At 36.0% G+C, this 27,686-nt stretch overlaps 1 protein-coding gene across 1 annotated transcript; it reads left to right on the top strand.

Annotated features, from left to right (window-relative positions):
* Positions 1 to 136: 136 nt before the first annotated feature.
* On the top strand, positions 137 to 27,281 carry LOC103464816 (serine/threonine-protein kinase 4-like). Its single transcript, XM_008409185.3, has 11 exons — positions 137 to 558; positions 5,312 to 5,392; positions 6,334 to 6,462; positions 6,618 to 6,732; positions 7,287 to 7,451; positions 7,749 to 7,916; positions 8,203 to 8,340; positions 8,711 to 8,842; positions 8,933 to 9,128; positions 17,213 to 17,364; positions 23,862 to 27,281. Exons 1-11 carry the CDS (start codon positions 515 to 517, stop codon positions 24,018 to 24,020), a joined length of 1,479 nt encoding a protein of 492 aa, XP_008407407.1. The 5' UTR covers positions 137 to 514; the 3' UTR covers positions 24,021 to 27,281.
* Positions 27,282 to 27,686: the final 405 nt, after the last annotated feature.

The following is a 27,686-nucleotide window of genomic DNA, read 5'->3' as shown; positions in this document are numbered from 1 at the left end:
ATTTGCACAAATATACTATACATGAGAAACCTTGCAGCTAAACTGCAGGTCTAAATGTAAATGTTTTATGTGTAATTGTTGCCCCCTGTTGTTGAAACTCTGCATTGCACTCTTTGTTTGCGCCGCCTTCGCCTTCCTGTCCACTCCTCTCAGCACTTCCTGGTTTTCTCAGGTGGATGTTAGAGCGGCTGCCAAACAAGTCTAAAGTTGCCTAGGCACAGGGAAAGGATGTACCTAGCGGCGAGGATACCGCAGCCTGACTAAACGTTTTTTTATCGTGTGAACCCAGTCTTACAGGATGGTAAAGCAACGAGGTGTTTTTTACAGCAACCGAGCAGCAGCGGGAGGATCGTCACCCGGGACGCTGCTGTGAAACGGCGCGTTAGCTGCCGCTGCTAGCAGACTAGCAGACGGCGACCTGCTACTGCTAGCATCTACTTGACGTTGACCAGCTCGGTTCAAGTTTGACTCCAGACCTGAATCAGAAGAGTCCGAGGAACCTGGAGGAGGCAACATGGAGAACAAGGAGAAAGTGCAGATGAGGAATAACCCTCGCAGGTAAAGCCAATAATAACAGCTTAAACATGAGGCGTATCTATGAATTTTATCTTTCTAAGCGTTAGCTTGGTGTTGTGCTTAAGTTAAGAGCTGGGTCATATATCAATTGCCAAATACCCACCCACAGCCAAATACCCACACACAGACACTTGGTGAGTAAGTTGTATTTTGTGATGTAAAATGAAAATGTTCAGCTCCTTTAGGACTTGGTGCAATATCGAAAAAACATAATTTTTGTTTTTAGTTCAAATTTTCTGGTGCATTTGTAATTGCTCAGTTGTCCTCTATACAAACATTCATTCATTTAAATCACTATTCCTTTGGTGTTTTTCTACCAGCCTGGCCATGAGCTGTTTATTTTTTATTTAATTTCGCCGATTAGTTTTCTGTTTAGAAAATAGACTAAATTTAAACGAGCCAATGATTATAATTGTATTCTTTTGTCACATAAAGAAGAGTTGCAGAATTTTTCATTTTCTCATTTTTATTCGGGAATACATTCACAGTACTCTGCTTGAACTGGTTTAGGAACCTTATGATCTTTGTCTTAAATCTCAGAGCTTGCTGCTATCAGAATCCCTTTAATCCAGTTTAATCACCTAACTCTATTTGGATCTTTTCCTAGCTGCCTTAATCCACACTGGTTTAAGAGAATTAATTTATTTGCTCTGTAATTTGAAACTTCTAATGCATGTCAGGCATGAGAGAACATATAACTGGTTTTGTGGCAGAAAATGGGGCCAGCAGGTGCTGTTTATTTATATAGTGGGTTAAAGTTGGTCATTTCTGCTGGTTTTGAATCCCTGTTGGTACTTAATATTTTTGTTACACGTTTCAAATGCTGCTTCTTGTATTAACTCGTATGCCGCTCTTGCCTCTAACTTCCAGGTAGGTTCTTACAAACCATACCATAAACAATTCCACAAACTTTGAGAGGTTGACAAATTCTGTGCTTAAGAGCCAGTCTTGTTTTAGACAAATCCTTGCTCCAACAAACAACAGAGATGTCATCATCTCCTCAGCATAGATGCACATTCTCACCACCCATTTATTTGACTCAGGTGATTTAAAGCACAGAAACGTCTCAAATATAAGGAACATCAACACTGGAGGAATGGGACATCTCATTCTGATTCTAGATATTTAGAAATGAAATGTTGACTACCATCAGGATAATTATTATATTATGTGCTGCTATAATGCATGATCAGGAAACTTTTTTTAAATTCTTTTTTTACTGTATAATTTTAAATTTTTTTGGATTGGGACTCACAGATTATCACCTGGAGTCCTGCTTGTGCTCCAACTGGATTATATCTGCTAGCAGCATTGGAGCTTTGCCACTGCTTCCTCTCAGACTTAACTGTTTTTAGCTCCTACAGCTGAACTTTTGTTAGGCATATTAGTTCAGGTATCTGAATAAGACATATTCACATATTTTGTGAATATGTTGCCATGCAACTTCATTTTGGAAATCCAATTTTTAAAAATGTTGACCTGTTTAAATGTGCACAACTTACAAACCTTTAGTTTGTATCAGTGCATGTACAGTGAATCTTTGGTTTCATTGTTTTCAATGACATCACAGTGAAAAAGATGGTATTTGCTGCTGCAGCTTCCTTCACATGTGACAGACTAGCTGTGCTCAGATTATTGCTCTCAAGACTGAAGTATATGAAGCTGCTAACAATCCATCTGAAATGTTCCAAAGCTAAGTTTATAAGCTGATGAACAACTTTCATCCACTCAAATAGCTGTAGTCACATTAATTAACCAAACTGAGCCACACATAGCTAGTTATTACTCCGTTATTTGTAGTTGGCCTGGTTGATATTTCCTCTTTTCACCAGCTGACCCTGGTAGGCTTATGCTGCTGTTACCCAAATACTATTTCTGTTCATATAAATATTGTGCAACCAATCTATTAGCATGAGCAGAAGATTAACAACTGAGTCAGTGTGTGAATGTAGATGTTAATCTGTATTGTTTGCTGCCTGTGTGTACATTTGGGTTGGTGGTTTTGGTTCTGTTGGCCAGTCTGGTGCCTTTGCCACTGTTTCATGGTCACATGAGTTTAATAGTGACTATCTGACACATACCAATAAAAACACAACTCTGGCTCCCATTTTTGAGCCTCCTAGGAATGCAAATGTCTTTCAGTGAGCGGCTCAGATTTGCAAAAAAGTGTCTTTGTAATTTGAAGCAGAAGAAGTCGGCCTCCGTTACTTGATCTCCCTTAACCTTTATTTATAAAAGCATTCAGTATAATTAGAAGTTAACAGAACCAAAAACAAGACCCTTAGAAATAATGTTAAGCTAATGTTATTCCTTTAAAAGCTATTGTGATACAAACAGCAGTGCAGCAGACTGACAGGGTTTATGCAGTTTCTGTTTGCGTTTTTATGCTACTCAGCAACCTTGTCTAAAGTTTTGACTTTAGACAAAACTGTGGAGCTGAAGTGTTCCTTCCTTTGAATAACACACCATTTTTGTTGATGCATTAATTTGTTTAGAATAGGAACCAGTTTTAGCTTAGTTTGCTGAGTGTGTTTGGCAGTAGGAACTGAGGAGTTCCTTTTCTGCTCACTTATCAATATGATGCCGGTAAAAACCCGCAGCTCTCTTGTTATCATGTCCACTCCGTCATCAGCTGTTTCCTCATCCAGTCATTGCAAGAGCTGCGCTGGAAGTAACACGTTTTACATGTATTAGCTTGACGTTTGTGAAATTATTCAGCAATTATGAGTCTGTTTGACAAGAGTAAACAAGAACTAGAACTCGGACTGATTAGCTTTTTAAAAAAAATCTAAAAATCTAATTGCAGTCTCCAGTTTGCACAAAATGTTTGACAAAACAATAATCAAAAAAGGACCTGCTTAAAGTGTTTTTATTATATTCCTGATGTAATAGTCCAGGATCTGCACCAGCGCATATGAATGTTTTATCTTAAATAAAAAGCAACATTGATTGTTGGACTAAAAGACTTTATGCCTGATTGACATTATGGGATGTCATTTTTCACAATGTCAGTGATTAAGTTTGCCAGGGTTCTAAATTTCTGAATTTTATACATGTTAAAAGGTCCAGGGGAGCCACAGGGTTCAGTGGTGGAGCAGATGCTCCATATGCAGAAGCTCCAGTCTTCGATGCATTCGTCCTCAGTTTGGTCCCAGGTCCCTGGCCATCTGCTGCATCTCTTCCCTTTCTCTCCCAGCCACTAGAGAAACAAAAGCTTTAAAAATATCACCTGTCCAGAACTCCCATACTAGATGTCAAGCTTTGTCTTAAATGCTCAAGTTAGTTTGTGTTTCCATCCACTTTTAGTTCTGGATTAATTCATTTGCTCTGTGAATTGTAGTTCATGAAGTGTTATTACGCTGGGATAAAACTACAAGGCCCATAATGCAGGGCACCATGAACCACAGTGGGGGGATTTTATTACCAGATATTTAGCCTTTTTCAAAATGTATAATCATGTGTTTATTGAGTCCAACAGAAATCCAGTTTAAAAATAGTAGTAAAACCTTTTTTCTGGTTGGCTTTTATTTGGGAGAACATGAACGAGGTGTGGCTTAAGCTGCATGGCCCATTTAGTGTTACAGCTTTGTTTTTAGGAGGAAAATGGACATGACTGGAGGGTGAGGGGGGATGTTTTAAATTTAGAAAAATAAACATTTAGTGTCCCCTCTCTTCTCAGTGGGAGTTCACTGGGTTCGCTTGAAAAGCAGCTTATGATTTTCTTGTGGGCTCCTGTTTCTCTGTTGCGTTTTGCTTAGAGTTCATGCAGCAGCTTGACCTCAGCCTGGAATGGGTTTCATAAAGTATGAATTATGGTGCAGAGGTTTCATAGAACAACCAAATACATACTGAGCAATGATCTCTCTTTAATCAGAGAGTTTTGTAGCGCATTATATTTTTAAAAAGGGACTATTTTGGAACATGTATAAAACACTGCAATTCAAAAACATGCATTGATGTTTTGGTCTCACAATCTCGGTTTAGAGTCTCCAAAAACAGTGAAGATAAAACTAGCAGTGGCTGATTAATCCCCAACACACCAGACTGCTGAGGCTGGTGGGATGCGTTGAGTGAAGCAGGTGGTCTAATCGGCCCACATCAACATCACAGGAGCCCCGACTCAGCATCTTGGCGCTGATTTTAATTTGATACTTCCTCCTGCCTCTCTGCTTTATCTGAAAATGGACTCGTCATGGTCTATGTCTTGGAAGTGTTCAGATCTATTTTAGTCTCTAAGCTGAGAATATTTTTATCTCGGACAGAGTTTTCAGAAATCTGCCAGGACAACTGAATCTTTATTTAACTTACTTTGATTGCTCTTATAATGACTTTTTGAGTGTTTGATTATTTTCTTGGAGATATGAAGCACCAAATTAGCTTTATTTTCTGCAACTCTTCTCTGAAGGTCTTTAGTTTGAGAATGTCTAATTCCTGAGGCAGATTCTTGACCATAGATTCAGAAACATTTCTGTTTTTGTTGGGTAGCAGCTAAAATAATGATGATAAAAAAAACTAATTTAAAGAAAAAATATTTAGAGATGTTTGTGGTAACTTGGATATCTGATTCTTTAAAATTATTTTTATCTTGTATTTTAAGACTAAGAGGAACAATTTACAAATATTGTATTGCCATACTTAAGGCATTCCCCAGTTGCTGCCCTGCTTTGTTTGACTCTAACCTCCCAGCAGCAGCAGCAGCTCTTCACCAGCACCTATCTCCCACTTTTCCTTACAGACAGCTGAAGAAGTTGAGTGAGGACAGTCTCACCAAGCAGCCGGAGGAAGTCTTTGATGTCCTAGAGAAGCTGGGTGAAGGGTGAGTCACACAGAAAGATGATAACTGAGTACACAGGCCTGATAAATGATACTGTCTGGATGTCTAAATCTGCCTGCATTTAAAGGGGATCTAAGGTCTGCTGGTAATCTGCTTTGGTTTCCTATTTTCTTTTATACTTTCTTTGTTAGTCACGCCATCCTGCTCGAGGTCTGTCAGTGTTTCTGCCTCATTTATTTCTCCCTCCTCGTTTGCCAGAAAGCTCCTCCCTTCTGTTGTGCCTGTCAGTCTAAACAGCGCCTCTTCATATCCTGTTTCTCAATGCTCTTCCTGTTTTCAGCTGATCAACGCCATTTATGCATATGTCACAACTGATGCCAGTCGTGTCATCAGGGAGGGGCAGAACTGAATGAATCTCCACGGAATCCAGTTTTTATTTAGTGTCCTGTTTCCTCATATCTTTTAATAAATCAATCATTAATAGCACCGGTGTTGATGAGACTTAGGTTCATCTGGGGCGTGTTTATGCTTTTGCTTTTGAAATATTTTCCATCAGTTAAGAAGGTGACAAAAAAGACAACGAAAACACCCATGTTTGAAGCGATGTGGGAAATAATGCAGTTCAGCCGGGTCCCTGAAAGTGACAGATGTTAACTGATAGTTGTTAGTTCCTCCTACCTAAAAGGCAAAGCACAGCAAAAATTTAGCAGCAGAACACACTAATAAACACAAAAATGTCTGTACTGACTGATGCCTTTAACTGCTCTAAATGCCATGACAACTTTCTCTGAACCAAATTCTGAGGTTTTCATATTAAAAAAGATAGAGGGATTAATCAGACTGTATCATCTGATGTTGTAGGATGATTAGAAAGTGTTGTTTCCTGCCTGAGAATGTGGGTTTACTACTCCAGCTACTTATTTAAAGGCCTTTACAGATAAGAGCAACAAAGGAAATGTCCTGAATAAACTCTTTGTTTGCAGGTCGTATGGTTGTGTATTTAAGGCCAACCACAAAGAAACAGGAGAGATTGTAGCCATCAAACAAGTTCCTGTAGAGTCTGATCTTCAGGAGATCCTCAAAGAAATCACCATCATGCAGCAATGCAACAGGTACGCATACAATGGATTGTGTGTTTCACTGAATTAGTAACAGCATCACCTCTGTGACATAGAGATACTTAATGAGATGTCCTGTTTAGATAAAACACTTTGATGATAGTCGGTATGTATAAACAAAAGTCTGACAGTGACATTTCTGTGTTCAGTCCCCATGTGGTGCGGTACTACGGCAGCTACTTCAAAAACCGTGACCTGTGGATCGTCATGGAATATTGTGGTGGTGGATCAGTGTCTGACATCGTCCGAATACGTAACAAGACGGTAATGTAACACTCAAGCGTTCACGCATACACACACACAAACACACACATGTCTGGGTTTTCTTTGTGCAACGAAAAGTGGGCAGTAGTCTGCATCAGGTATCGGAGAGTAAAGAATGGATGTTTCACGCTGTTAGGATTTTAATGACTTAATTTGGAAAGATTTTTTTTTTATCTCCTCAGAAGTCCATTTTAATATTTAAAGGGACGGTATTATTTTCCAGGTACATAATCAGTTGTTATAAAATCTTGCATAATTTGAGCTAGTTAAAACAAAATTTATGTCACTTAAGGAGTTTTGGGTATAACATTTAAAGATAAAAAATAATTTTTAATGATAAATGAAAAGTAATTTTCATGTATTATAGAGTTTTGGCTTATACATTCCCTTGTCTGTTTTTCTTTCAGCAAATTTTTTTGAGTCTGTATATATCAATTAACAATTAATCAATTGCTAAATTAGTTGACAATAATTAATTTATAACAATTAATCAAATTGTTTCAGGCCTACTTGTAATCACTCTTTCTGTCTGTGTGTGTGTTTATGCTTTATAGCTAACAGAAGATGAGATTACCACTGTCCTCCATTCAACTTTGAAGGGATTGGAGTATCTTCATTTCATGAGGAAAATCCACAGAGACATCAAAGCAGGAAACATCCTGCTGAACACAGAAGGTCAAGCCAAACTGGCTGACTTTGGAGTTGCTGGACAGCTAACAGTAAGCAGAGGCCCAAAGTCATAATCAAGTTGATCATATATTTAACATTAGTTGAAAAAATGTATTAAGAAAATTAGACAAAATTAAAAATAAGTTGTTTAAATAAAAAAAAAAGCTTGTAGGGTTAGGGCAATAGTGTACAGCTTAAAACTATTTATATGATATGTAATTAGACATAATGTATTTGGACATCATAGGTGATTATGATTCTTGCTCTGATGTCACTGAACTTATTTAAATAATGTATTATTTTAATTTTACTGTAAATCTTTTCTATCTGGTTTTTGTCCTCCGTAGGACACCATGGCAAAGCGAAACACAGTCATCGGCACGCCGTTCTGGATGGCTCCAGAGGTCATACAGGAGATTGGCTACAACTGTGTGGCTGACATCTGGTCATTGGGAATTACAGCCATAGAGATGGCTGAGGGCAAACCGCCCTATGCTGACATACACCCAATGAGGGTGAGGCTCCGTTGGTTTTCTAAATGTGAAGGAGGAAAAAGTTTAAACTACAGTAATAATAGGAACACATTCATTTTTTTATATTTATTGTGCTTTTTTTTTTTTCAAAATCTCTCTTTCTCACTGTTTATTCAATGTCACATGCTGTTTTTATTTTAATTATGTAAAGCACTTTGAAATCCCTTGCTGCTAAACTGCTATACAAATAAAATTTGATTGATTGATTTGAACTTAGTATGAGGCTTTGAATAGATTTCTTAATACTTAACAGTCTTTCTTCTTTCAGGCCATCTTCATGATTCCCACCAATCCTCCACCAACATTTCGAAATGCAGATCAGTGGTCGCCAGATTTTCTAGACTTTATCAAAAAGTGTTTGGTAAAAAACCCTGAAAACCGGGCAACAGCAACACAGCTGTTACAGGTAAAGTTATCTACTAATTGTTGCAGCATTCTAGGACCGGATGAAGTTACCCAAAGATATGACATTGCTCATTAGCAGTAAAAATGCATATTTGTCCTAATTCTGATAATTTTCTTTCTGTTAAGTCATCTTGAAGTTTCTTGGTGAAATATGCTCAACCACTTTAGTTGCCCATGTAATTTTGTATTTAACTTTTTGGAAATATTTTGTTGTGTGTGTAATCATGAATGTTTTCGTTAAACATCTTTAAGATTAAAAGCAATGTATTTTTGCTTTCTACAATGACAATAAGTTCTTCCTATTCTTCAGGAAAAGAAGCATTGGATGAATTTCAGACTTAATTGTATGTTTTCGTCTTGGTTCCCCACAGCATCCTTTTATCAAATCAGCCAAACCCAATTCCGTCCTAAGAGCCTTGATACAAGATGCCATGGAGATCAAACTAAAGAGACAAGAGGAGGCGGAACAGAGAGAACAAGACGCTGAAGACGATAACAATTCGGTACAAGCTTTGGAAGAACTGACTCTTTCTGTTTTTGCTTGATGGTTCTTTTAAATGCAGTAAAAAGAACGTAGTTCCTGTTTATTTCAGGATGAGGATGAGGTTGACCAGGGGACGATGGTTCGGGCCGGAACAGGTGATTCTGGGACCATCCGGGCAGCTGGTTCTTTAGCAGGATCGCTTAGCGGTACGATGATTGAACACGAGGACACAGGAACCATGCAGTCGCAGCTTGGCACCATGGTCATCAACTCTGATGATGAGGAAGAGGCCGGTACCATGAAAAGTAAGTTTCTCTAAGCAAGTTGTACTAGTTTTATTTGGTTTCACCGTTGATGAAAAAAAAAAAAGTTATCATCTTTTGGAAACAATTTAAATTATACCATAATTTCATCAGTTAATCTAATCAAGAAACAAGGTAAAAAAAAAAAAAATTATTTTAAATTTTTTCTTACATGAGCACATATTCACGTTCATAGATATTCTCTACCATAGAGATATACGAGTCCCTTTGCAGTAGCACTACGGTCATTTATCCACCAGGGGGCGTAAAGTGCCTGTGAACATGTTCCCAGTTGCTACTCTTCTTACAGGTAATTGGTCTATTATTGACATTTGCCACAAGACAATCTAATTACTTCTAAAAATGTTGGTTATGTATTATTCACAAGGAAATGGTTTCCAGAATGATAATGATCCTGAAGGTTACTGTACTCTGTACTAGAGCTTTAGTGCTTTTTAGTTATTTTTTTTAAGTGCTTCTTTTTTTATTTTACTAACTATGTTTACTAACATGTTTTCTCAGGAACCTGAACCTTCTTTTTTTTTTTTTTTTACTTTTACTATTCCAGTCAGACTTGAACAAAGTTAGTTAAACACAAGAATATGCCATTCCAGCCATTAAACTATCAATTTTCTTTTTATCCTAACATGTTCCGCCTGGATTACTGCATATTTGTGCAGCATCAATTTGGAGTCTGCGGTGTGGGAGTGGGAAGCATTAGATCTCTTGGGTACTTTTGGCAAGAAGGCTTTATAAGAGTTGCATTCTGTTTGTGTGTGCTGGGAGCCTGTGGGTGGACTTTTCATTTGTTTTTATAGGCATAAAATTAACCCCAATGAGAGCATTGCACATGTGAATGTGTGCAGTTTGACTAAGCGTGACTGGAGCAATGCACGCTGCTGTCTTAAAAACTCGGGTGTAAAGAAAAAAACGCAAGTTATTGTAGAACTTAATGCTGTAATACCTCCTACACTACGTCTAAATGAGACTTTTTTATAATCCAGAGAAGCTTTGTAGCACTTATCATCATAAACAGAAATGTGCTTCATTTAGGTGAGTTGCAAAACGCCCAGAACTGTTCAGAGGTGTGATGAGTCAATAACAGACAAACCTACCTCTCTAAAAATATTAATGAAGTCAGCTTTAACATCAAGACACATATATTATAGTCATGGTTAATGTGATTTTAAAAAGATAAAATACATTTTTTTATAAGAATTTCTATCAGAAATATGCAGTCTTAAAGGCATTCAATTGTATTTCAGTACATTACTGAATGGATATATGCAAAAAATTAAATGGAATATATACAAAAACATTTGTATTCCAAGAGCCAGTTTCTTGTTGTATTGTTTAAAAGTTTTTCTCTTTCTTTTTTCCTCCTTTGTGTTTTTATGTTGTTTTTTCTCCTGTCCTGTATTTCTTGCTTATTATATTTAAGTTTTAAAGTGAAAACAGATTTTTTTTACAAACTAAGTTGAATGAATTTAAAAGCTATGACATATTCTTGCCCTTTCACAGGGACTTGTCTAATTTAATATAGGTCTATTAAATTAATGGCAGCAGTGTCACACTTGGTGAAACAGGCACTGCTTGAGAATAACTGATGTGTGTGAAGTGGTTGTGAAACATCAGTTTATAATTTATCAGTATTGCTGCTCCACCATGAAAACAGACTGGAAAGCATGGTGGTGGTAGCATCATCCTCTGGGGCTTCTTCTCAGCTGATGTCCCAGAAAGACTTGTAAAGATGATCACAGAAAAATATGACCAAATCCTAGAGGATAATCAGTCTGATGTGCATTTCATGCTTTGTCCCCAAGCAACCTGGCAGCTTAAGCTGTTTTGTGGAGGAATGGAGAAAAAAAAATGCAGTGTTCGCAGGTGCAAAATTGCTTGAGACATATCTACACCAAGTACTTTAACACAAACCTGAAAATGGTGCATAGTCTTGCTGTCATTTAGTAATTTTTATATTCTTAATTAATGGATATTACTTTGTCAATGTCCTTTTTATTTTGCACATTTTTTTTTCCAAAAACTAAGTTATTACATCAATATAATTTATTATCCAAGTGGTGGAGAGTTTTTATAGGCACATAATACACGCTACTGATGCAAGACATTTTAGAAACAATCATTTATGAGACCCAAATGTCAGCCCATTAAACACGCGCCCATGTTTATTAAGGATTACCTCATCGAGGTTTCATGAACAATGACAAATCTTGAACTCATGCAAGCTCTACACACACAACCACACACACACACACACACACACACACCAACTTCTCCAATCTGATTTCTTACCATTGCGTTAGTATGGATCCCTTCTACTTGCACTTTAAGCTGCATTAACACAGGAACATCTAAGGCTACATGCTGTTGTTGTGTGTTTTACTGTGTACATTTCTCTTTTTTGCATCTGCAATCAAGGATGTTTCTTTATTTATTTTTTTGTGTTAATGTTGTGTGTGCGTTTGTCTCTGCCTGTTCGCCAAACTAATGACTCTGATTTGATGGTGCCGGGCCCCGGAGGATTTAGAGGATTAGATCAGAGATCGATTTTCCCCTAATAGTACTAAAAAATAAAAAGCCTTTTTATTTACACTGATTAGCTATTAACCCTCAGACTGATTCATAAAAAGCGTTTTGCCTCGTCATCCTCTAGGCTTGCTGCAAACCAGATTACCTCAAAATTCATTCCTAAAATCTGACATTCTTTTTTTCAAACTCAATAATTTTACGTTTTCATTAAGAAGAATAATAGCCAAGCAAACCCCAAAGGTGCTATATGCTTTATAGTTTTAATTAAAAAATCTTTTTAAATACAAAATAATTTAGTTTAATTCATTTTTTAGTTCAGTTTGGTGAAAATACAATTTAATCTAGTATATCCAGTTACGTACATGGACTTTATTCAATTTGACTCTAATCCGTCACAAATAATTGGTTCAGTCTCCTGATTCTTTTTCATTTGCATCGTCTCTCGAAGAGAGAATTAAATGGAGACAAATGATTTGCTGTGGCAGCCTTCAATAGAAATGCTGAAAGAGATCAATCTGTTGGAGACATGTAAATTCACGATCTTTCTTGTTTTATGTCAAGTTAAACGACAATTGTTTAGCACAAGGCTAAATTGTATCTTAAAGCAGAAAAGTCATCTGTGATTTGTATTTTCATTTCAAATCTAAATCACAAGCCAGTGTAATCAACAAAAATCATTTTGTCTCAGTCAGCTTTCTAAGTATAGTCTTAATTTTAAGTAAAAAAAAAAAGTATTTTCAAGTTCAGTGTAGCTGTTATACTTTCATGGGATTAGCATTGCTAAATCTTTTTTTTTTTTCATAATCAAGATGGGCTCAAGCAAAAAGTCATTCCTGTATTTATATTCCTGTTATACAAAGAATGTTGTAATGCAGAGAAATGTTTTCCCCCAATTGGAGACCGAAAAGTTCAAAGCAAAGCTTTGTAAAATGTTCTTATTAAAGGAATCAATGTCTTCCTTACAGCAGAGCTCCCCTAGCTTCCAAAATTTTATTCTGGTCTCAGACTTTGGTGGTTTTTATTGGGAAAAGTATATTTTTTTACAGATGCACCAATATGAAAATTTGGATTAATATCAATATCCAACATTATATTTGCTATGGCCAAACACAAATATTTACCAGTATTACTTATATATTATATGTATTCTCCCACCCTTTTAACACCATTGTAAGAAAATAAAAAATAAATAAAACCACAATCATGCACTGCATCACTGTCACATGCTCAAACAAATAAAAGACGCCCAATCCCCTCCCCCTCAGGACACGCACATAAACAACAACAAGATGGACATAAACATTGGTTAACAATTTTACTTAATGTTCCGATATCAGTATGTTGTTAAATGATGAACATTGACCCATACTGATGTTATTGCTGATGTGTTGTACATCCAAAATGTTTCATCTTCACATTAAAATTTGGATAGACGTTGTTTTTAAAATTATTCTGGCCTCATTCTGGCCCAATGTAACATGTACTTCAACATTTTGGACACAGTTTGTTTCCAGGGCACTCAAAGCAATTTTCATAGAGCAATTTTTTTAGAAATATATATTAAGTTATTGTCATATATTTACTATTACTATGGTTTTCTTACCATAACATTCTTAAATGTGTGTAAAACGGCCTCTACAACTTTTCTGAATGTTCTTGTACAGAAGCTGGTAAAAACAAACTCCACAATTAACTCAATTGTTGCTGACAATAACCCTGCCATGCTCCATGCAGGGATTCTCATTAAAACGACTGTAAAGCATTTTATGCTTCTTATCTCCAACAACTCTATGAAAGTTTAATGGGGTTAAATAAAAAGGTTGGAATGGAGGATGGCAAAGTTTTCTACGGCTTTATCTTGTTTAAACTGCAAAACGTAAATTTTTTAAATGTTTCATTAAATACTGAGATAATTACAGTAGATGATGAACTTATTTTATAACGCCATGAAAGATAGACGTGTTTTGACATACTGTAACTATTGTGTCAGAAAAGGCTCAACAGCCGAGCAGAAAGAGGGAAAGGTTCTTTTGCTGGTTTGGCACAGCACTGTGCCAGTCTTTGAAAAACGTTTTGTTGTACATGATTGCTCTAAACCACTTTGATTCTGCACCATTTTCTCAACAGAGTTCTTTAGTCATTTTGATGTTTTTGCTGGAGAAATCTTCTCCTTATGTCTCCACTGTTCCAAGTTTTCCTCACAGTATCAGTAATAAGAGCAAAACTTCTCTGTAAAACTTTAAAAAGAAAGGATGCATTTAATACTGCTCACTAATTTGCTTCCCTCCACATTTGGTTGGCACAGAGAGGCAACAAAGCACAGCAGGTCACACTTTATAGGGCTATGAAGCTGCGACTGAATATATTTTGGACCAGTCAGATAATTGCTGAAGTTACCAAACAGCAGTAACTTGTGTAATTTGTGCGTGTGTGTTGAACTAAAGTTAAAAATATATTCGATCATGATGTTTTTACAGGGCTGACCTTCAGTTATCTGATTGTTTTAGGTGGGCGGGTGGCATCTCCTTATTGGGAAAACTATGGAAAGCTTCCTTAACTTAGGACTTTTTTTAAGCTCAGTGTCTGAGAATAAATGAGAGAAGCTCTTGTCAGACAGCACAAGACCTCAGATGCTTTTTGTTTTATATTCCCATGAAAAACAGGCTTTGGATATATTTGGCAATAATATCAACTGTGTTCTGTTATTTATTGAGCTGCTGTTATTAGTTCCTGACAGAACTGAGGATTTACAATTTTATACAGCAGCAAAAGTTTAAAGAAATTTTAAGTCATGCCAATTTAAATGCACTGTTGTTAGTCTCTTCTAGAATATTAAGGTAAGGTAAGGTAATTTTATTTATATAGCATATTTTCAGCAACAAGGCAATTCAAAGTATTAGAGTTCCTCACCAATGGCTTTACAAATGAATTACTGACAGATGCATAAAATGTTACAATACCTGTTTCATCAAGTTGCAAAAAGTAGACATAGCCTCTTACAAGTCAATCTCCTTTTTTGTTTTGTTCATGTGGCATCTAAAGTCTAAGAGGATGCATTTGATTTTGTTCCAAAATAAAATTTTAATTTTGTCTTGAATGTTTCATAAATGTTTGTAGTGTGGTTTTGCACACCTGAGTTTAGATTACATTAACAGTAATGTAATCTAATGTTAATGTAACATGTTAATGGTCTTTTTATTTCAGCTGTGTATGGTGACTCTTTGATATTTCTAGCACTTTGAAAATAGTTGTTCAGGTTCAAATGGTGATCTTTCACATCACATCTATATTTTAAAGATTGCTTTTAGCATAATGAAAGAATCTTTGCAACATTGTTTTCTGATCACACATATTCAGCAGACACATTTTAAAAGCACCAGGTTGCTTAGTTGTATTTGTACTGTGAATATGTATTTAATACATTTAAATTAGACTTGACTGCCACTGTGTCATAAAGGACTGGCATTTCCCATGATGATAAAGTGCAATCTGGAGTAAACAAGAAATTCTTCAGAATTTATTTTAGATCCAGTCAGCAGAATGCCTCGATATATAATTGTTAAAGTCTTGTAATTAAAAGCTGAGCATCATTCTGGGCCATGAGCTAGTTGAGTGTTGAATCATTAAAATGACTGAATAAAGATTATGGCTTTCAAGGTACTAATTTTCCATTTCTTTAATTGCATTATTGATCACAAATCTGGTTAAATGCACATTCAAACTACCTGCAATTGTGAGTTTTTATGTTTTCCTGTTCTTTCCAGTGAGATAATTCTATGTTGAAAGGTTCATAATAAATTATGCTTTTGTGAAATTAAATATTTCATTAAGTCAAAAGGATTTCCAATGAAAACTCTAAATTAGTTTTCACAACATTCACACTGTGGCTTTTTCTTTCTTATGATCGCAGGCTGTGGGAGTTTTCCCTCTAACACCACAGCTTATTAAAGCCATGAATCCAACTCTGAACTACACTCACTGATTTGCTCCACTGGTGCACTCACATGAGTAAAATTTGTGACACACAGTTAGTGTCGCTGTTTCAACTCCCATACAACCACAGAAACTTATATAAATGCATCCGTGTTGGTTAATTTATTATACAACGCATGATTACATGGGATTCCTCCCATTTTTAACCCATTTACACACTTTTATACAAGTTCAAATCAAATTTGATTGACATTTACACTTATTCAGACTTATCTTTCTCCCCACAGAAGTTTTTTTTTTTTTTTTTGCTTCCATCTTTTAGTTGATTTTAAAATGCACCCATCACCACAACATGTACAACATACAGGCATTAAAATTGGCACCAATCAATGTCGGCCATTATTTAACATATTGATATTATCAAGTAATGTTCCGTCTTCTTTTTTGTTTGTTTTTGTTCACAACTGTTCAATTGCTATGTGTGTGCTGCAAAAATTAGGTTATTAATAATACAATGTTATAACTGGCTGGCTTTTCTATCGTGCAGTTCAATCATGGACATGCTACGGACACCTTGTTGTAGGATTTATTAGTTTTATCTGGTTTATACTGACAGGATGTTTTTTTTATTGAAGCAGTGATTTGTTTGTTCAGCATAATTGTTGTTTTTAAGACTTAAAGATTAGCTTTTTCCCCACATTGTCACATTTGTCGTGTTGCTTTATGGTTCAGTTTGTTGCTGATTTAATAATTTAGCATCTAATTGATCCCTGTGAAGGTAAATTGTCGTAAGTAGGAGCATTAATGCTGGCTTGGTGAGCAGTAAGCTGCAGCAGTTCCCTTAATCAAGGGATTAGGGGAATTGCATATAAGAGTTATGCATGCACTTAAAAGTATCAAAACTCTGAGCATTGTGCTGGCCTCATTTGTACACTGATTTCAGCTCTAGGATGTAAATGTATAGTGTTTTATTTTATGTTTTATTTTTGTATATCCATGAATAAGCGTGTTTTTCTACATGATTGGGGGGATAAACTTGGTGAAAAGTATTAATTTAATCAGGTTTAATAACACGAGTTGATGTAGGATAATAATACTACATTAAAAACAATACAATGGAGAAAATTACTTAAATGGATGCTATGTACTGTGATAAAAAAATAAATAACTTGATAAATTAACCTATAGTCAAATAAATTGTTTTATAACAGAAACGTTGCTATAATCATTAAGATTTAAAAATAATTATTGGAGCAGAATGAGAATAATAAACTTCTCTTTCTGTTTATGAGACAATACAGGAAAGTATTGTCTTATTTTACTGCATCCAGATATCCCAAATTCACCTACTTTTAAATCCACTCTTACTTCACAACAATTTATTAAATTTTATTTTATTTTTTTGCTTTGTTCAGCAACAGTAACCACTGAATTAGCATCTGGTGCTTTAAGTTTAAATCAAATTCTCTTAAACCAATTCTGTTGCCTAATGTAACGTTTTTTTTTCCAGATTTCCATTATGCTAATGATGCAAACCAGAAAGCATGTGATATGTTGAATTCTGCTACACAGTCAAATAAATGTTGTCTTGGTTGTGTGCCGTACAGGGAGAGATGAGACGATGCAGCCAGCCAAACCGTCCTTCCTGGAGTACTTTGAGCAGAAAGAGAAGGAGGTAAACAATCACAATGATGGAGGACGCCGTGGAGAAAACAACGCAGACAACCGCAAACTCCCTGGTGAAGGAGATCTTGAAGTGGTAAGTATGAAACTGACTCTTCAAACTACTGAGAGAGAGAAGGGGGATAAACATGGTGTTTGTTGTAACTTTACCAAATACTCGGTGTCCTGTGGGGCAGATGTGTTCTCAAGCTGATGGGTATCTGGTTGTGCTTTTACGACGCTGTAACTCAGTCTAGGAGGAATTCAAAAAGTGCAACCTGCTCCATTTTTGGAAGTTTTGTGCTTCCACAATTTGCTGTGTGTCTGCATTGAATTCACAAGCATATTGCACCAAATGCATATAGGAGCAAACATACCCATCAAAATGAAGGGAATTATTTTTGCATCTCAAGAAATTTCCTCAAGTTGTAATTGTCAAAAAAATACCAGTAAATGTGCACATGCATTTCTTTACAATACCTAATTTAAATGTGGGCAAGCTTTATGTGCAGAGAAGCATCTTTTATAAGCAGATCTACATTTCTGCCCAGCTTCAGAAATAAACACATGTACTAGCTCACATTTATCACTCACCCATATGTTTGCAAGTATACCCAACAGTATTGGGAAACTTTTAAGTTACATCTGTGGTTCAGTGTAGTGTGAAACTGATCCTGAGGTCCAACACCAGCTGTATGTGCCTCATATCCAGTCACCCAGTACTTCGTTTATGCTTTTGATTCTAGACTTTAAACCGAACATCTGCTTCAGCGCTCATTAACTCGTTCTGCCTTTGGATGGCCTCTCACTGGGTCCAATTAATGAAAGCAATATGGTGGAGTTAATCTGATTAAGACTGCAAATAAATTTACTACAATACAAACAGCAGTTTCATAGAATGCCAGTCTTTGTGCTGCCTCCGAGGAATGTTCACATTTTATTTACAGTATCACATCCTGTTGGAGTTTTCTCTGGCACCAGACAAAACAAGCAGCTTTAGGCTTTTTTTTTTTTTTTTTTTAAAGAAAAATGTTAGAAAAGAGCTTTTAGTTTGGTTGTAAAGCTCCATGCTTAGAGATTCAGCACAACTTTGGATGACAGGAGGATGCATCAGATTGTAAAGCTGCTGTAACTCATTACCCTTTTCTGCAAAATGTAAACGTAAGTTGAATAATCTACACTGCTCAAAAAAATAAAGGGAACACTTAAACAACACAATATAACTCCAAGTAAATCAAACTTCTGTGAAATCAAACTGTCCACTTAGGAAGCAACACTGATTGACAACGGGGACCCTCGTCGGGTCAATCAGTGTTGCTTCCTAAGTGGACAGTTTGATTTCACAGAAGTTTGATTTACTTGGAGTTATATTGTGTTGTTTAAGTGTTCCCTTTATTTTTTTGAGCAGTATATTTGCTACACATGTAAGGAATATATTGTGAATATTGTTTTTTTTACGCGTCTGTCAGATACTCTTTGCGTTAAATAGGACATCGTCCCAATAATTTATAGACATTTTATTATATTTTGTGTCTTATAAACAACTTACTGTCCCAGGAAGAAAAAAATACGGTAGTTGGCATTGGAAAAAAAAATCAGAGGATCTAAAATTTTTTTACAAACATTCCTGACGGCTTCTTAATTTTTCTCAGATGTGTGGTTCATGCTAGTTCGCAATCTCCACTTCTTATGTATCACAACCAGCCGTAATGTCAACATCTGACAAAATTACGCTTTGCAGATCCAAGTTGATTCGCTCCAAATCAGTATGGAAATGCATCTAATTCATATTTTTTCTTTTCTTTTTTTTCCTTTTATTTTGGAACATTTTAAAAGTTCATTCAAAATTTGTGACATTGGATGGAAACACGGTGAATGTATTTCATAGTTATGAATACCTCTTCAGAAGTTGCATTACTGTGAAAATACAGGTGGTGTTTGTCTTGCTCAGAGACATTTACACAGAGCAAGCAGCTGCTACTGGAATTAAATATTAAATACATGACCTTTAAATACAGGATGGTTTCTCTAACTAGATCACAGAGCTGCCATTTCACCTTTAGATGTTCACCAAATGCTGTTTCTCACTCTTCCTCTGCACAGCTTTAATGAAACTAAAAGTAAATATTTGTGTTTGAATCAGTTTTGTCTAAATTTCTTTGTGAACAAAGACAGGGTCACAGCATCACAATGCTAATAAAAGGGGAATTAAACATGGAAAACATACAGGGCTATCATTTTTACAATAGATAATTTAATTTATTTTAATGATTACAAAGAATTATGGGTTTTTTTCACTGTGCAAGGCCATATAAGTTGGTTTTTAAAAACAGAACAGCCATCTTTGTGCGCTGGTGTAAACATGCATGTATGGCTTCATAATTTTTTGATGAGCTGCCGGTTTGTGTGTTACATGTACCCCTGGAGGTTTAGGTCTCTGCTGCTTGAAGGTTTTGTTTTTGTTTCCTTTGCTGTCAGTGATGGGTAACTTGACCTAGATTTTATCTTGTTTTTCCCCGTAGATTTTCTTAAATAGATTCACTGTATCACCTACTGTCAGGTTTACTGATGTTTGCACATAGCACACGCTTAGTGACAGGATATTCTTACTCTCTGACAGAGGTTGTTAAACAGACCCCTGGATCAAGTCAGTATGTAACTATAATGTTGATTCCTCTTGACTGAATAAAAAATGGAAAAATACCTCAATAGATTTACTCTTTGCTATTGCTACAGAAACATCTTTCATATTAACATTGTTGCATCGTAAATGCTTTGAATATTGTTTTTTACCTCAGCGAGTAAGTGGTTTATTGCTACACAAGATTGCATTGAATCTGGAAATGTACCATTTAGACATGACCTGGTGTTACAGTTTGAAGTAAGCTTGGTCAAGATTATCACATTATCACCGTACTGTTGGATAAAGCCAAAAAAAGTTGAACAAAAATAAACAGGATAGAAAATAAGAGGTAAAAATGGAAATTGTCAGGTGTCACAGCAGCAAGTTGAGGAAAGTGGGAACTTGCGGATTCACACAGAGGCAAAAAAAAACATTGTTCTGTAAGTAAAAATGTAAAAGAAAAATAATATTGTGCAGTTATCAAAATGGCATACTTAGACTAAGGAATTTGCAGCTAAGTGTGGTAATTTTGAGAAAAATGTGCAAGGTGTGCATTAAAAAAACAGTAAAAAAAACAGGAGGAAGGATCTATGGTAACGCTCCTTTGTGCACCTAGGATGCAGCTGTCTGTCACTGAAGCTTCATGTTTGGGATTTTAACTGGACTATGTCTACTACCCTCTGCTCTGGATCAATGGGGGTTATTCTAGGAGAGATGGCCTTTCTGATGACCTTTTCTCATACTGTATAATCAAACTTTTATTTCATCCTGATTGTAAATTTGAAATCCAAATAAATGCAGTTAAGTCGTCTTTCATCACCTCATAATCACTGACCAGCTGCTTCTCTCTATTCTGACCAGCTGTTTGAAGTGGAAAAGTGGTCGTTCCTTTTCTATGATGTAGATCAAACTCCATGTCCACAGTCACTCCACCTTTACAACGCTTTTAAATCTTGGTTAAAAACTCACTTCTTCTCTGCAGGAGAACTTTGACTTGATTTTATGTGATTTTTGTTATCTGTGGATTTTAACTTAATGCTTTTCCAGTTTTTGTATCATGTCATATACCTTATTAAAATTATTAATCCTTTAAGTATGTTATTGAACATATCATGTAAGGAACATATTTTTAAGTACAAAAACAAATTTAGAGAACACAGTAGTCTTTGCTACAGTGTTTTATAATTTGTTAAAAGTAGTTATATTATTCAACACCTTACAAAAATGGATGAAAATGATTAAATATGATAATTTCTGCAGCACCACAACTGTCGGTGTGTTAGAAGATCAAAAAGGCTTTACTGGTTGACATAAATCCTACTGGGTGAGACGTATTGTTCCATTAGACTTGCAAATGAAGGGATTAAAAAACGACAACATCCCATAATACATTAACACAGTTTGACAGCTTCACGTTGGCCCCGTTTTATTTCAGAGTTTTTCAACTTGTTTTTGTTGTTTGCAGGCTTTATTTTTTTTATGTAGTTACATTATTGGTTGAAAACGGCATCATTTATTTACAGGCAGATTTTTAAACCTTTTAAAACTAAATTCAGAGGTTTCTGGCTGAAAGGGCTTGCTTTATGCTTATTTGACTAATCACGATGTTTTTTTGTAATAAGATGTGTAACAATAGTTAATAGAACTTTAAGTTTACATAATATCTGCTAAGTCTTTATTTATTTAGGGTTCTGTTTTGGTTTTTGGTTTAGCAACTTTAGTGATGTGACAATGCAGCACAGAATATTTGGTTTGAACATTATAACCTAAATATTTCATTAGAAGTAGATGTAGAAGAACCAGTGTCTCACTCCTTTCTGTCCTCTTTACATCTATTTTTATTCTTCAGCTTCCATGCCCCTCATCCCTCCGCTCCCATCGCTGCTTTTTATTATTGCTCTCAAATCCGATCAACCCTTAAAACTAAGGCTCAGTGAGACCAGAGCTGTTTATAAGGATCCTGACAGAAAAGTAAATATGAGGATCAAAGTTAAGACTTGTCAAGATTATTTATTTAAGCAAATGAGATTGCTTATACATGAAGATTTTTCATTTTGGATATTATGCTTCTGTTGGGTAATTGATCAATCATTTAAGAGCAAGTAAATTATATATTTTTAAATGTTTGTAATGCTGTGTTGGAGAATAGACTCGGGCTATGTGTTAAAAATTCATCAATCAGTTAAACAACCTATGAAGTGTCTCTTTGAAGGGCATGTGTGCTGGGAAGAGCACAGCAATCATCTACGGTGTAGATAGAAAGATTTTAGTTTTAAGAAAAGTGAACATTTCCCAGTCAATCATAAGCAAAATATTTGAGAATAAAAGGAGTTTAAAGTACCTGAAACGGTAGCAATAACTAATACATATAAATCAATCATTATTATGTTTACACTTATTCTTACTTTGAAACAGTTCTGTTCTATTTAAACTAATAAAAAATCATTAAAGCTGACTCTAGGAATATTTTATGAGCACATCTATAGTAGCATGACATGCGTTGATTCAGTTAAGACTTGAGCATTACTACTTTTTGATGATCAGTTCAAAGTAATTTGTCAGACGAGGTTTTGTGTCTGACTGACTTTAATCCTAGTATTTTAAATCTTAATTACGATGCATGATTCATGGCCAAGTCACTGCATTCCGATTCAGATTAGAAAAGCACATTTATGTTACGACCGTTAACAATCCATGGCAGCTTGACACTATGATGTTCTTTAAACTTTAAACAGTCTCACTTCAAACTGGATTAAAAGCATGACATATCCAAACTGTGTATAAATCAAAAGATAAAGAACCCTGAATGAAAACACAAATGAATCGCTCGCTAGGTGACAATTCATTGAGTGTACCAACACTCTGCTTCAATTTGTCTGCGCAACAATTGCAGGGTTGCGCTAATAATCCTTCTGGGTTGCTCTTGGGAAATCTCATGCAGATACCGACCCTCCAGCGACGGCTACATTACAAACCTTAGTGTCGCCCAGTTGCAGGACCTTCCAGTGTTTCTTCTTCGGACTCTGTGTAGTGGACTAGGACGTCAGTGTAATTTTAGCTCCATCGATCGTAGGTAATAAATAGCTTGAGGGTGATGTGCTGCTGGTAAAAGCTAAGATGGGAAACCTCCTGGGGAAAGCTAAAGAAGGCACCTTTCCCGGTCACAGACCTGGAACAGAGCAAGAGACGCCGAATTCACGGCAATAGATGCCATCTCTAAAACGGGCACACTCAGACACCATGGTGTTTGGGTATGGTGTGTGAGTTGAGGAATGCTCAGTCATTAAGATTTTTCTTTCTTTTTTTTTCATTGTTTCTTTTGCCTTTTGAAAGAAAGAAGGGAGATGTTCCGTAAATCAAACTGTTTTTTTAATAAGTGATCAGTCCTGAACAGTTCCATCCAGCTTGACCGTTGTAAGTACTGCAGAGTTGAAGAACCTCATCTATGGTGTCTTTAATGCAAAAATGATCAGTGAAATAGCAGATCACAAACTGTGTTTTTTATTAACTCTCTGCTTATTGTAGAGAAATCCTACTTGTGTTAGGCCAATATGAGTATTTTAGATTATAAAGTGTGTTATAAGATCACATGTTCAATGGCAGTTTGACCAAAGATCAGCCTGGATATATGATGCAGATTTCCTCTACACTATAAATATTGTAACAAGATTATGAGTAACAGTGAACACCTGACATTGTAGCGGCTAATCTTGTCAGCAAAGTTAGAAAAAGCTGATTGTTTTACCAAGAAGTCTTTACACCAGAAGTTGCTTCCAAATTATGAACTGGATAGAAGCATATTAGATTATGTTTACAAGTGTTCTCTTTTAAGTAAAGCGAAAACATTTATTTTGATCATTTGCAACATACCACCTGAAAATGTATTTGTTTTGAATATGTTTTGGACAGTTGCTGCTCACGGACGATGAAATAATCGTTGCATTGACGTAGTTTGGTCTTTCTGTGTGCAGGTCGGTACGTGGTCGGTGGAGGAGCTGCGGGTGAGACTCGCCTCCCTGGATCCTCAGATGGAGCAGGAGATAGAGGAGATCCGCCAGCGTTACCAGGCCAAGCGGCAGCCCATCCTCGACGCCATCTCGGCCAAAAAGCGACTTCAGCAGAACTTCTGAGAAGGATCTGCAGCGCTCGTCACAGGACGAACACAACAGGATAGTTTCTCTTTTTTTAACTGCGGTTTTAACAGATGTCTCCTCCTGATGGCTGGACATGCTTTAATGCAGCTGGATGTGACATCTGGGAGGCTGTGGATCTGGAACTTGATGTCAAACAAACCTCCAGCAACAAAATGTCAGTTTGATTTGAGAGAATCTGCACTCTTACAGCTCAGTTAGTTAAAAAAAAAAAAAAGAAAAAAGACAGTTGAAGAAAGTGAGTTTTATTTCAACACCTGATCTGGAGGTTTTATTCATCTTATTTTAAGCTTGCACGCTTTTGTCTGAAGTGACACCGACTTTTCTCTGACCATCCCTTTAAGTTTGTTTTTTGTTGTTGTTAGTGGGTGCTTTTCTCTCAGTGCTGGAAAAACATTGTTGCTGCTAAATGTTTTAGTGTTTCTACTCTCAGACTGTGAAAACCAAGAAACGGATCAGATAACTTCATTTCAGCAAGAAAAAAAAACTAGAAAGCAGAACAGAGTTTTAAATTTAAAACGGAGTTTAACATTTTCATCCAGCATATGACGGGCCTCCTTTTGGATGCAGCTTGACCAGTTTACATCTTAAAGCTTAATTTGGATACAAACTAGTTTGAGGTTTTCCAACCAGCTGTAGCAAAATTAATGCTGAGAATTGAAACTTACAGGCCAGGTTTATTTGTATTCCTGTACGTAGTTTACTTGGTCAGATAATTAATGAAACCTCAGTTTCTTTAATAATTTGGTTCCTTTATAATTTTTACCCTCAACTCTGAATGTAAAACTGGGTTTTTGCATAATACATAGGAAAACCTGATAGTCTATCATTGTGTGCCTCATTACATGACTGTTTTTTCCACTAATCTGTTGCTTTAAAGAGACAAATTGCAAAAACATTACAGACAGGAGGCAGTGAAATTTAAAAAAATTTATTTTGCTGTTTTTTTCACAATATGATTTATGCCTGAATAATGTTGGTTATGTTGCCTTCTCCCTAAAGTTTTTTTTTTTTTTTCTTCAGTGCAGCTAATGCAGATTTATTATTTTTAACTTATAGGATTATGGCACAAATTTCTTTAGCTTTATTTTTTGTCCGGAATTACAGCTGCACAATTTTACGAAAGCATGCGACTGCTACGACGATGTCTGTTAGTATTAGCCCACTTTTTCCTTCTTTTCTTTTCCATCACAGCAACGTCGGCATCCCTCTGTGATTTTCCTCACTTCATATTTATGTTCTGTATTTTCCACTTTGTATCTGAACCGTCTGTGTTTGTCCGCTGTTGCCTTAGTAGACATTCCTTCTATAAAGAGAGATCTGAGGATCAGTTAAGACGAGACAAACACATAAACTATTTTAAGAGTTATAAGGGTATTTAAAAGCACAGATATGGGGAATTTTCCAATGTTTACACTGCCTTTGAGCAATTTTAGTTCAACAATTCTAGTTTAAATTGAATCATCGTAGAATAATGTCCTTGAAAGATTTATTTACACCTATTTCATTGTGGTGGTTGAAAGTATTTTTACATCATTTTGCATCACATTGAAATGTTAAATAAGCAGAAATGAAAACAATTTTGTTTGTTTTCACCTCTTTGGTCTTCATTAGTGGTTCCTGGAAATATTAAGTGACAAGTCACAAAACTTTGATTGTGTTTACGGAAAAAATGTTTTAAGGGAATTTAATGTAATAATTTTGCCTTGTTTTAACCACCAGTGCCCTTTTTAATGTTTTTTTTTTTTCCTGTGGTGTTTGTAATTCCAAACTAACCCTTAAAGCAACCCCAACTAGATAAGTTTATATAACAGATTTAACACAGATTTCTTTTCCTAAATCAACTTAACTTTTAAACAGCTGCCAAAGGGCCTCAGTCCAGATCTGATCCAGCTTTACTTGTAACATTCCTACGATTCGCCAGCATGTCGTACATATCTGCTTCTCATCCAGCACAGAAGAGAAATAACTAAGTAAAGGGACCGAGTATATTTTTGTTACGTAGGTTTAGCGTCGACACAGTCAGAAAGGAAGACAACCTTTAGCAACTGTGTCAGAGTAAAACAAGCTTCTCAGGTCGTGGAACTCCTCAGGGGTGGAAAAATAATGACGATGAGAAACTGCTGTAGCTGTTCAGAAATGCTCCGCACGGCGTCCGGAGGTACTGTCTGAGAAACGTGTGGCCGTGTGCGGCGGCTGTGTTTTGGACTGCAGAGGAGCTCGGGTGTTTGATGACGGAGGGAATCCCTTCAACTATGCGCTGTAATTAACTGAGCTTGTTTGTGGATGCCATGATTTTCTGTAATAAGACTCAATTTCTGTTTTTGTTACAAGCTAAAGGGATTCTTATGTTAACCAGTGGTATTACTCTGAATGCACTGTCTTGTTTTTTTTTTGTTTTGTGACCAGTCCTCACCTTTTTGTTAGCGACAGCACAGAAAAAGGGCAAATCCTGAATATTAATGTAGCCTTAATATTATTGACTCAGTTGGAGAATGATGAGTTCTGCCGAGCGAAGTCAAAATCACTGGAGATCAGACAAAAGGCAAAGGTTGCTGTAAAACTTGTTGCAACGTTGCAAGTTTTCTTTGTCTTCTTGTTTGAAAAGCAACAATTTAACTTTCACAACAGCGAGGAGGTCGGCTTTACCTCAGCAGGAAGCTGCAGCTCCACAACCGTAAAGAAAACTTCCTGCAAAAGTTTTCAGTAGCAGTAAACTTTTGATCTGTGGAAAGAGAAAATTAATTTTATTAAAGCAGATTATGGGTCTTTTGTTATTTAAATTATTTACGTGTACAATTGGAATTAATTATTGTAGTTTACAATGTGATCCTGCTGATGTTCTTATGTTACCACTATTCTACTGGAATTGTTTCTTTTTCAGTTTTGTATGACTTCATGGACATGCAGTGTTTTTATAAACGGGTTAAACCTCGTAGCTAAACATCGGGGGGGGGGGGGAAGGTTAAATTGTGAATAGATGTAGGATTTATTAGAAAGTATGATACCTCTGAAAGCAGTGGCTCAGTCATTTTCAAATCTCAATAAATCTGGAGTTTAGAAGTTTTTTCCTTTTCGGCCTCTAAGTACAAAACAGCTTGTCTGCATGTGAGTTTACTCGTTACTCTGAGGTGTGTTTGCCTTAAAGTACAGCATGCAGTACAAGTCAAGCATATGTTGCTACCAGTGGTATTTGGTTTGTGTATTTTGTTTGCTTCTTCAATAAAAAAATAAACTGAACATGATTGTGTTTTTCTTGCTGCCCCTAAACAGAAACGTTATGAAATAATTACCTCGTAAAATTTCCTTGATTGAATTTTAGAAGTGTGAGTTAACATTGAAAAATTTGTGTATTTTACCCAGAAATCTATTTAAGATAAACATAAAACTTTCAACATATTTTATTCAAAGATAAATGTTTATAAACTATATTTACTATATTAACCTGAACCATCACCATTTTTTGGGGGGGGGTTTCGGGGTTTCTTGAATTTTAACCCTTCATGTGTGGGTTTTAGCAATTGGTCACTTTTTTCAATGGACGCATATTGAAATGTTTTTATGCTTTACCTTGAGAGAAAAAGATGTAAAAATGTCATTTTTCAGTCTCCATGATGTTTTAGATGCTCCTATGGTTCCAAACAC

The sequence above is a fragment of the Poecilia reticulata genome, chromosome 5 (genome assembly GCF_904066995.2).
Source record: "Poecilia reticulata chromosome 5, P_reticulata-male-v2, whole genome shotgun sequence".
Taxonomy (NCBI): domain Eukaryota; kingdom Metazoa; phylum Chordata; class Actinopteri; order Cyprinodontiformes; family Poeciliidae; genus Poecilia; species Poecilia reticulata.
The sequence above is the reverse complement of the archived record's forward strand: the minus strand, read 5'-3'. Positions and strand labels throughout refer to the sequence as shown.